Genomic DNA, 11,892 nt, shown 5'->3' on the forward strand with positions numbered 1-11,892 from the left:
GCAGTATGGGAGAGCGTAAGGATATCGTGCGATCGGAATGATTCTGTTACAGTATGAATCACACCCCATACACTCATTGGTAGAAAGGATCATATCGGGGCAGGTGGTGAGAGTGGGGGTGGGGCAGGATGTTTACGAGTCACTGAAACTACGCCTCAGATTACCATGAGAGGTTTTCGTGTAGGAATACGGGATAGCAAATATGACCGTTTATGGAGACTTCACATAATAGCCTATGAACTGTATCTCAAGCAAAGCTCCATGTTGAAAAATCCACAAGTGCAGAGTATGTGTGAAAAATCTATTCTGGGGAATTGAACCTATAGCAGGGAATCGCTATGGGTTCAGAATGCTGAGTGTGGGGGGCCGACCAGTGGTCAAGGAACAGCCAATAATTCATTGTGTGTGTGTGTGTGTCTATTTATGTGTGATTAAACTGACCTTACAACCCCAGCGTGTGATATAACCTAATTACCTTGTCTGGTGCACTCTGTGAAATGGCCCCGAGACAATTCTCCCTCACCAAGGAAGGAGCATGAACTTTCTCAGTTGTTTCTCCATCACCATGACATGAGGAATTTCATGGACCTTATAGTAAGCTAGTGGTTGCTGGTGTATTAATCCGTGCTTGATTTAGGCAGAAGATCACCAGAGCTGAGTACCAGGACCTTACATTTTCTACTTCTTGAACTCCTGTTCCTCTTATAGAATATTCATTCAAAAGTATTGTGGAGCTCCTGCACCTAAATATAAACAGTACCGGTACCTATTTCAGTCCAAGTCAATCGCTGATAGTGTCCTGGTCGAAAAAGACTGAGACCCCATAGATCAAAAGTTGTTGATAATGTGGAGTGTAGAAACGGGTGAAAGAAAGAATGGCGGAAAAGAAAGCGTCCGTGAATTCGAAAGAAAGAAAGAAAGAAAGAAAGAAAGAAAGAAAGAACGAAAAATAAAGAAAGAAAGAAAAAGAAAGAAAGAAAGAAAGAAAGAAAGAAAGAAAGAGATGCTCAGGCGTCATCATGTATATTTCCCGGGAGTGTAGTGCATGTGGCACTGTGACTGCACACGTCACTAGGCGAAATCGCACCTTGGACAGCGACAGCGTCGTCTGTCAATACAACAGCCGAACGGAATCTGCCCTCCCCATCCCTAACTACAGGGCTCAAGAGAGGGTGCACCCATACCATACAGAGGAGACAGACTAATGACCGTAGAGAAGAAAATGATAAAAGTACACCAGTGTCATGCAGTTTTCCATTCTTGTAGGCTAGTATTAATTCCGGAAGTAGGTGCTGCGTTGGTTCACTATCAAAGTCGACCATTTCGAGGAGGAATCAGGCAGCGCGAGCAAGCAGTAGGCTATCATCATCATCACCATCTGAGAGGCTAGGCTACAACATCAATGGCATTAGGCTACTGCTGTAATTGCCCTCTCGGATGTGTAGACATCTCCATCGGTCTGTAAATTAGAAGATTGCAGCAACTGTTGTTTTGAATTCTGGTCTGTTATTCTCAAATGTCGGTGCACCATATTTTCAACGCAAAGATTGAAGACACCGAAGAGAAATGCTGATGGCTATCGAATGAAGGTGGGATGTATCGCTGTTTTGAGTGGATATATTTACAGATATATTTAACATGCAAATTCACTGGATTGCAAATTGGATCCACTCTGTGTGGACGTCGGGTGGAATGAGGTGGACCGTTCTTGATGGATCAATCCAAAACATTACAGAGGTGGAATAGAAAAGAAAAACCATGATCTGACGGTTGGGATGCTACTAAGGATCATTAAAAACACGATATAATCACTTGTCTACATCTAACTTTCACTATATCGTCTGTCCGCACCCTTTTGGATTATGCTTCTTGACAACAGTCCCAGATATGACCGTGGGGTTGGACATGGAATGTTTATTTTTATTTTTTACATCTCGTTCTATTTTATGTCTCTCCGTTGTTCACTCTTCCACTAGTCCACGCTGGCATGTCTTCTGCTTTGTGTAGCAAACATATATTTTTTTGCTGCAAACCCCTAATGCAAGGTATTTGATGATGTGTATAATTTAGATCGATAGTGCAGGCAATGGACGATATAGGCCTATCACGTATTTGTGGTGGTAGGGGTGGAGGAGGAATCTAGCTTGACAGCATTCGCAGAGTTGTTTTCGTAATGAATATTGAGAGAGTGTATCGAGCTTCTCAAGAGGGAAATCTCTCATCTGCATTGTCTTAGACACACATGCCATCAGACAACAACCAAGACGTGGTCATTTATTTCTTACCATTTGACAGAACATTTACAGTAGGGTGAGCCTACAAGTTTTGTAAGCTCATCAGTGATACTATTCAGAAAATGTTTTGGTAAAATCCCCTAAATAATAGCATATGCAGCACAATAATTGGCTAAAGATAATAGGCGTATAATAATAATAATAACCCTTCTCCTAAATCAAAGGCATATTTAATTTTTTCTTGAGACCACCTTATTTTCAAATTGGTTTCATTCCCTTCTGAATAATTAATGTAGCCAAACATGTTCAAATATAGGATCCGCATGTTTTTCAACGAACTGAAAGTACTGGTTTTTATGCGAGACGATTCGAGACAGCCTGAACGAGCCGAAGCAGAGAGACGGTCCAGCATGCGGGGTCTTGGGATGGGCGGCTGCGGCTGGCCTCCCTTTGTGGACTGCTCCTCCCGGGATGACGAGGAGGAGTATTACGGGACGGATCCTCGGCCTCGGAGCCTGGGCTTTGAGGAGAAGGACCCCAAACTGCAAGTGGGCCTGGATGCCGTGTCGCTCACCAGCACTGCAAGCAGCCTGCGCTGTCGTATCTGCTTTCAGGGTCCGGAGCAGGTACTGTCCCAGATAGATACATACGCCTTCGTTGTCCCGCTTTTCGCGCCACAACACAAAACTGCTCAATTTGACCATTAGGCAATAGCCATACGCTGTCCATGGTTCTGAATGTTAGTACGCGTGTAGGCCTATAGTAAACCTATATTGCTACACTTTGACCTGTTTCGATTTGGTGTGTTCTGTGACATTGACAAATTGATTTGGTTGAGAAAATACGACAAATACAATTGTTATTTTAGTACTCTATAGCCTACAACAATGTTGATTATAGCTTGACTGATGTCATGTTCCACTTGTGCACGTGAATAATAATTGGCCTGGTAATGAACTGGTAACGAATGTCAGAAGAGCAGAAACAGACTGGAACCCAGGCTATCTCTGTGGGCCTCTAAGCCAATGAATGTATAGGGATGCAGAACAATGAACGGAGCTTTGGTCCTCAGCCAAAATTTGACACAACAGATGTGCAGAACCTGTACAGCCTGGCTGAGCTCGTTAACCATGGCCTTGAGATAATGAGATATGGTGTAAGTGCCACTGGAGCACAGATGGAAATCACTACTTAATCACTTTGTGAGATTTTATGTTTGTCATAGCATTATTACAGTATACAGTAGGGCTACTTCATAGCATCTGTAATCTCAATGGGAGCTATGCAGAATTGAAAAACTATAAAGAGGAACAGGCAGGTGTTTCACACCTGTAATATAACCTTAAGAAATGTTGATCAGTTACCTGGTTCTGACCAGTTGTTCCACATGGTTTGGATCTCAGGCTAATTGGCCGGGCCTTAAGTGAATAGACTATGAGGCAAAGGCAAACAGACATTCAGAATACATTTTAAGAATGATTTCAAAGCAGCATCAATCTTCTTTAGATTGACATGATATGAACTTATCTTTCAGCACTGCTTCCTGTACCACTTCAACTTCATGATTACTTAGAAGATGAGCTATTATCTTAGACCCAGCCACTTTGTCATTTAATTGTTATTTCATTATTCAAGTGGGTCACAACAGGGGACAGTCATGTCCCTGTCAGTTGAGCAATTACTTCTACAAATATAATAACCTTGCTCTGTGGGACGCATGAAATATGATTCATAATTAAACTTCCTGTCAGAGCCGTCAGAAGGAGAACTCCATGGTATTGCAATGGCATGTGCACCCATAGAAATATAATATCTAGAACGGGAATTCCCATTCAAGTCAAGGTGGGTGGTCTGGGGTCTTAGGAGATTTTATACTAATAATAATATATGCCATTTAACAGACACCTTTATCCAATGCGACTTACATTTTCCCATTCTAGTGATTCTATTTCTGTGTGCTCCCATCACCAACCTTTCCACTTGACATGGTCTAGCTTCAGAATAGGCTGTGCCATAGCCTCATATTTGGAATGTTAGCCACATATGAGGCTCTGGGTTGGCCAGGCAGCATTTGCTTCAGACAGGATGGGTGCCTGGATGGATGGATAGATGGGTGTGTGGGTGGGTGTGTGGGTGGGTGGGTGGACACACTATTACTTTTACCTGGCTTGACATTTTGCTGTACAACAAATGTTTAAGTTTTTATTCAGTTCCTCATATGCTGCTGATATATATACTTCCTCATATACTGCTGACCAGTTTATGACTGATGGGACATGTGGCTCCTCTCCCCCACTCAAATCGGTATGTTGTTAGTCAATGAAAGTATCTTATAATAACAAGGTTTAACAAGCAAACCTGGGGAAAATACATGTGAAAAACAGGAAAAGATTATGAAGTGTCATTGTAAAGCCCCTGTCAAAAAAACATGCAACTGGTTATTTAGGGAGAAATACACATGGGTTAAATGAGTCACTCTCTACCAACTGAACCAAAATGAAAACATATTTTCCCCATTTGTGCTTAAAAATCATTTGGGATCAAATTATTTCTGGAGTGAGGGTAGTTTCTAATATGGCACTATTAAATACAATTTTAAATATGGATGGATAACTTTAGATTTTGGTTGTGGTTTGATCTTGTTCATTGCTACCAGATGTATTTGCAGTTTAACTTGATATGAAAAGTAGAAGGTAATACTAGTCTTCTATTTGCGTGCTCTTAAGAGTAAATTGGTAAATGTGTACACATGACTCATGCCAAACTTATTCAAAACATCTCAACATACTCCCTTTCCTTCACGAGTCCTCATGGACTATGTCCCGATTCTCCACCCTTCTGAAGTGTGCACTTGCACATTCCCGTCATGGATTTCACAATCTACTTAAGTGGGGATGATCTAATTAGATGGGGTGTTTGCTGTAGGTACTGCAAGCAATGAATAGGAAACTGCATTCAGGGGAATTACTAGGCTACTTTTTTTTAACTTCAGCCCATTTAGATGTGTATAATTAGACACATACATAACTGTAAAAAAATAAAAAAATAAATCTACAATGCTCAACATTCTCTCTATTCCTCAAGAGTCAACCTGATGAAAGTTCTTCTTATCCCATCCTACCCATCCAGATGAGAAGGGCAATGTTTGCTGTAGGTACTGCAGTAGGGCCTGTATTGATTGAGTTCACTGAGAGTCTGTCTCTGTGCTGAAATGGCAACCTATTCCCTATATAGTGTACTACTTTTGACATAGTGCAACATGAAGGGAATAGGCTGCCATTTGGGACCCATTTTGTGTGAACAGTAGGGGTTGAATGGCTCACCTCCTGTTCACCTGCCTGCCCTTCAAATCTCTGTGCACCCCTGCCGATGTTGCCGGGCCCTAATTGGCTCGTTCTGGCCAATAGGCCAGCATCAAGCTGGGCACATGCATTGATCTACTAATTATTCCTAGGCATGCATCATTTTAGCATTGAGTAATATACTACCCTCGACATTTAGCTACAGTACTGAAGTTTTCACCACTTTTGATTTTCCATTTACTAAGGTGGAAATTGTGGAAGAGAGGAAGATTCTCTAATTAATAATGAATAGGTCATTCATAGTTGCTTTCTGACTGTTTCAAACTCTAAAATATGTGGGAGGATTGTGATATTGTGTTAAGGTGGCCCACAACCTGTGTCTGTCCACCCATTGTATTTTTACTGAGTGTGCCAGACAGACATACACAAAAATCAGTTGCTTTGGTGAGACATTGAGGGCTCTCCATTATCCAGTATAGTTTCTTATTCCAAAATATTTCCAATTCAGAAATAACCCATGGTGTGTTATGCCACATCAGACTCACATCACAGAACATTGTCTTGAATGAGAAGGTTTATTCTAGTCATTCTAATTCTATGGTTGGACCCCTCTCTCTCCTGCAGGGAGAGCTGCTGAGCCCATGTCGCTGTAAGGGTTCTGTGCGCTGCACCCACCAGCCCTGCCTCATCCGCTGGATCAGCGAGAGAGGCTCCTGGAGCTGTGAGCTTTGCTACTTCAAGTACCATGTCCTGGCCATCAGCACCAAGAACCCACTGCAGGTATGTCTCGTCACACCGCCCAACCCCTCATTCTCGAGGACTTACGCTCTGGCCAGAATCAGACCCTAGCCAATTGGTACTTCATGCAGTACAATACAACAGTAGCTCCACTTTCGTGATTGTCCTCATATTGCTTATACCTATCCAATCCTTTCTGATTTACACAAGTGTCTAGGGAGTAGGGGGTCTGTCTCATCCACTCCAGTCGTGTGTGCATTGTGCACCTGGTCTACTCTCATCCTCCAAAATCAATGACGGTTTTTCTAGTGGCCACAGTGCACAGATCTTATCTCACAGGCAGTTTTCTGCTGATGCATCAACTTCAAACCACACACAATACCCCTATCAGAGTATTATACAGTGCTCTGCTCTGGTGCACTAGTCTAGGCGTTACAGTTACTCTGCTAGAACAAGTCTTGGGCACTCGCAAGGAGGAAAGTGTGAAAACTGGACCTGTGCTGACACTTTTTCCTGTTGCCTCACTAAATCTGTCCCTGAAATTATATCCTATTCATTTGACTGTTTCCCCTTTCTTGGCCCTCGTGTCCGTTCTGTTCAGTGGCAGGCCATCTCCCTGACAGTGATCGAGAAGGTCCAGATCGCTGCCATCATCCTGGGCTCCCTGTTCCTCATCGCCAGCATCTCCTGGCTCGTTTGGTCGTCCCTCAGCCCCTCGGCCAAGTGGCAGCGCCAGGACCTGCTCTTCCAGATCTGCTACGGCATGTACGGCTTCATGGACATCGTGTGCATCGGTGAGGAGGAGGAATCACAGAAGACACACACACACACACACACACACATTAACATGCACACACACACACACACACACACACACACACACACACACACACACACACACACACACACACACACACACACACACACACACACACTGTGAAGCTTTGTAGAGTCTACCTGGTGAAAATGGTGCATTGCCAGACTCAAAACAGATGGCGCTGCTTACGTGTCTGCACTGTGTGGTTATACCAAATGTCTGTGATTTGTTAGCACAAGAGTAAGGTGCTTTGTATGACAGATTTGTACCTATTACCCACTCCCAAGTATTTCATGCCTTAAAAATAATTGAACGCCTTGCCTCTTTCTATCTCTGTAAAATCATCTCTCTCTTCCCAGGGCTTATAATCCACGAGGGCTCATCAGTATACCGAATATTCAAGCGATGGCAGGCTGTCAATCAACAATGGAAAGTATTGAACTATATAAAAGCCAATGACTTGGGGGACCCGTTGAGTAGCAGTAAGGGTGGGGGTCGGGGCTCACGGAGTAACCCCCATGGCTTGGGTAGTGGCGGCAGCAGGAGACAGAGTCGGAGGTTCAGGACTATTCTGGACCACCACTGTGGCTACACCATCCTTCATATTCTGAGCCAGCTACGGCCACACAACCCACGTATCGGCTCCTCGGCCAACCGGGAGGTGGTGATGAGGGTGACAACGGTATGAAACTGAGCGTGGAAGGGGTGGAATGAAGGAATAAAGCAGGGTATTGTTTTTTTTCTGGGGGGGGGGGTCTGGTCAGTTCTTTCAAGATTCTGTCAACTCCATTGAGGAACTTGATTTCAGTACCCAGCCCAAGGAAGGATACGTACAGACAAGACAATGTCTGGACCTGCAGCCAAGGTACTATGATATTGTAACAACCCTTGCCTTGGTAGGCTCATTACGATCCCTGCCCAGTAGGTTAATCCTACTGGAGCAGTTGTTATGAGTTTGTCTATGGGCTGGGAGACCTGGGTTCGAGACAATGTGTTGGATGTTTGGAAACGTCCTGAAACAGCAACAGACCGCACATATGAGGATCTTTACAGGAGTTTGTTAAAGAAAAGCGATGCACATGATTTGTAATAATTGAATGGTTATTATAAACTATGTAAAACATGCAAACTATCCAACATGCTTTATAACAACCCAATCCATGGATATTTTTCAGTCCGATTTCAGGATGCACAAGGAAATACATGTATTTTCTTTTTTTCTGGTATGGTTTCTTTTTTTGTCATTTTGATATTTATACGGGATGTATGATTTAAGGAGATACCTGAAACTCCTTATGGCACGCCAAGCATTTTCAAACAACTCTAAATAATAATAATAATAATAATAATAGTTCCGCAGTTCTGAAATATTGCTGTAGCTAATGATGATTAGGCTACAGACGGGAGAACAAAGAATACTACATCATATTACATCATACATCAAAGCCATCATATGAAAACTGACGTTCATTACTGCAAACAATACAGGGATCAAGGGATCATCTACAAAAGGAAAACAATGCATTTATTAAGATTCAAATGACTCCTAGTCCTATCTTCTCTGCAATAAAGACATCTGTACATTTCACAGTGAATTTTGCATGGGTATATCATTTTTTTTAATGCCGCATAATTACCACATAACATTTAAGCACTTCTACAAATTTGCTCTATTCAGAAAGGTGCTTGTCAAAAGAAACACTTTTTATTCAGCTGGTTTTAATTGCACCAAACCGTTTTTTGTTTTTTTAAAAATCTGACTGATGGCAGTGTTATTTCAGCTATAACAGAGATGACCGACTTGCTGCTGTGTGCTGATGATTCAGATTTGATAACAAGCAAACAAACCATTGGATTAAAGATGGAGATCTGAGGATCCCTTATTATTCACTGTCTCACTCCTGTGTCTTTGTTTTTTATTTTTACACACTTGTGCAGTAAAAATGGTTTGCTGATTTAGTTCATTGTGATTACTAGGCCTTCAAGAGAGATCTGGTTTTACATTCAAATTGCGATACGTTTCGCTTTCATTGTTGATGAACACAATCACATAAGGTGGACATTTATGGACTTTGGAAGTTTGTCCTGTCTGTGTCAAAGGCCTGTTGTTCTGTACACTCTGCTACATTGTGGAAGGACACCAGGTTGTGTTGTGGCTAATTGTCGCCACCTAGAGAACTAATCATCTTGTCTCTGGATAATGTGTATTACAGAACAGGTGTAATGAATTATGATGCTGTAGATGGCGCCCCAATGCCATACATTATTGACTACCTCGACGGCTCTCGTCCTAGGACAAAGTCAGCCAGGTAACGTGATATAAATATTGCACCTTTTTATCAAACGTTGCCCCCTCTCACCTCCAATGGCTCAAACACGAGGAGCCTAGATACTGTATATTGCAATAAGGTGCAACTGCAAACCTACATTACAGCTTAGTCCATTCAATTCAGAGATGGACGAACGGCTCTATTTGAACGGATCTTTTTGGTGAACTTCGGGAATTTGGCTCCCTTATTTGCATACTGCTACCAAAGATGGTTTAGAAACTCTGCTGCTACTACTACTACTGCTTTTCGAGCTCCAGACAACGATTATATGTAGATATGGTATAAAACGTTATCTGAAGATGGTAATTCCTCACTGCAGGAACAATTGGTCGTGAGGAGAGCCTCATTCTGTACGCTACAGTTCCCCAGTGTGTACAAAAATATAAATAATTGCAGGCGATCTAATTTCGTCAGGTAAAATGTGTTTGAACTCACATTTCACTGTCTGACATAATGGTAGGCATACTTTTAGTCTGTACGTTAGAAATGTGTTCTTTTTCGTGGTCTTTATTTGACTGTTCTCAAGGTAATTTACTCAAATTCGTATATGCAGATTTTAATCATGGACCATCTATACCCGGGTTGCATCCAGTTAATCAGACCAACATCACATGCGCACTAGCACTCAGTGCGCACAGGAAGCAGCTATGAAGATGTCATACAAAAACATGGTAGACATTGGATGAATATAGAATGTTAATATCTTCCACTGTGAGTGATAGGGAAAAACTCGGCCTCATTCAATGGATGTTTTGTGCACAAACGTGATGACGAATGTGTCTTATTAGGAATGTTCAAATCTGACTTATCTATGTCGCCGTCTATGGAAATGGTATTTCTGGGCCGCAGTACCAATGCAAAACTGTAGGAGCAGTCGAAACCGTGCTTCAACACCGGAACCCTGGCCCCTTGACTTTGCCCTGTGCTAACCTGACCGAGATTATATTCGGTTACAATTTTGTATCAGACAATTAAAATCGTTGAAATAGTTGATTTGACAGAGGCTTTAATATAAATCCAACGGCACGTTTTGACGATCAAAACAACTTGTTCAAGTGTGTTTGACTGACTGATCGAATAGCTGTCTGTGTAGAGTGCCAACTCCACGTAAATGACGCAGATCGTGGCAAGGGTTCGAATGTCACTTTCGCCCCCTTTGAAATGTTGAATTATAATTAAATTAGTGTGTTGAGAAGAGCAGCCAAAATGTTGTATATGAAGATTACGAATACATTTAATGAGGTGCTTTTTGTTCGGAGTCCCTCAAGCAAACCGACACACAGGTTACTGGCACTGCTACATAAATCATCGTTGTTACTATAGGCGACGTTACATAAATGTGTAAGCTACACTTTCATGTACAACCTTTTATCTGCATTATTATAATCATCCACTTCGTCGCATATGCGTTGCTTCAATCGAGTGTCGTGTCCCTGCAGTGAACAGTGTTATCCTTAACAAAAAAATCTTGACGCAATGGTGGCTCGAACCCAAAGTTAATGTGCACAGTTTTTTTTTAGATGTACGATCAATTTAAATGTTGAATAGACCTCCTTTATCTTTTTTTTTCTTCGTAAAAGCACACAGCATCCGCCTTTGTCGGCCTTCCGCATATGCTTTGGAAGGTGGCCTTGCTTACAGCGGTGTTTGTCAAACTATGAAATAACACATGTGGAATCCTGTAATAACCAAAAAAGGTGTAGGTGATATCAGAGATCATCATGTGGGAGAGGTCAGAGATGACAGACCAGTTTCCTACTAGTAGTTACGAGTTGGAAGGGCATTCAAGTGGATTTTTCCTAGTCCTTTGGTATGTGGTAAATAACACATTCGGCAGGGTAGCCTAGTGGTTAGAGCGTTGGACTAATAACCTGATCCACGAGCTGACAAGGAACAAATCTGTCGTTCTGCCCCTGAACAGGCAGTTAACCCACTGTTCCTAGGCCGTCATTGAAAATAACAATTTGTTCTTAACTGACTTGCCTAGTTAAATAAAGGTAAAATAAAAAAATCCCACTTGGTTAGGAACACAGCATAATGTTTACAAGTGTAACCGATGTGAAATGGCTAGCTAGTTAGCGGTGGTGTGCGCTAATAGCACTTCAATCGGTGACGTCACTTGCTTTGAGACCTTTAAGTAGTGGTTCCCCGCGGTAACGATGCTTCGTGGGTGTCAATTATTGATGTGTCCCTGGTTCGGGTATGGGTGAGGGGACGGACGTAAAGTTATGCTGTTACATTGGTGCCGTGACCCGGATCACTGGTTGCTGCGGAAAAGGAGGAGGTCAAAAGGGTGGTGAGTGTAACCGATATGAAATGGCACCAATCGCCCATACCAGGGACCCTCTGCACACATCAATAACTGACACCCACGAAGCATCGTTACCCATCACTCCACAAAAGCCACGGCCCTTGCAGAGCAAGGGGAACCACTACTTCAAGGTCTCAAAGCGAGTGACGTCACCGATTGA

General features: G+C 42.5%; 1 protein-coding gene across 1 annotated transcript; it reads left to right on the forward strand.

Moving 5' to 3' along the window:
- Nucleotides 1–1,046: 1,046 nt before the first annotated feature.
- On the forward strand, nt 1,047–8,989 carry LOC112221745 (E3 ubiquitin-protein ligase MARCHF9-like). Its single transcript, XM_024384030.2, has 4 exons — nt 1,047–2,860; nt 6,161–6,316; nt 6,876–7,068; nt 7,451–8,989. The coding sequence occupies exons 1-4, from the start codon at nt 2,537–2,539 to the stop codon at nt 7,777–7,779; spliced, it is 1,002 nt and encodes a 333-aa protein (XP_024239798.1). The 5' UTR covers nt 1,047–2,536; the 3' UTR covers nt 7,780–8,989.
- Nucleotides 8,990–11,892: the final 2,903 nt, after the last annotated feature.

This window comes from Oncorhynchus tshawytscha, linkage group LG22, assembly GCF_018296145.1.
Source record: "Oncorhynchus tshawytscha isolate Ot180627B linkage group LG22, Otsh_v2.0, whole genome shotgun sequence".
Classification (NCBI taxonomy): domain Eukaryota; kingdom Metazoa; phylum Chordata; class Actinopteri; order Salmoniformes; family Salmonidae; genus Oncorhynchus; species Oncorhynchus tshawytscha.

Coding starts and splice junctions, on each gene's coding strand:
- LOC112221745 (XM_024384030.2), top strand. CDS start 2,537: ATGTTCAAATATAGGATCCGCATGTTTTTCAACGAACTGAAAGTACTG. Junction 2,861..6,160: donor GCTTTCAGGGTCCGGAGCAG/GTACTGTCCCAG, acceptor TCTCTCCTGCAG/GGAGAGCTGCTGAGCCCATG. Junction 7,069..7,450: donor CATGGACATCGTGTGCATCG/GTGAGGAGGAGG, acceptor CTCTCTTCCCAG/GGCTTATAATCCACGAGGGC.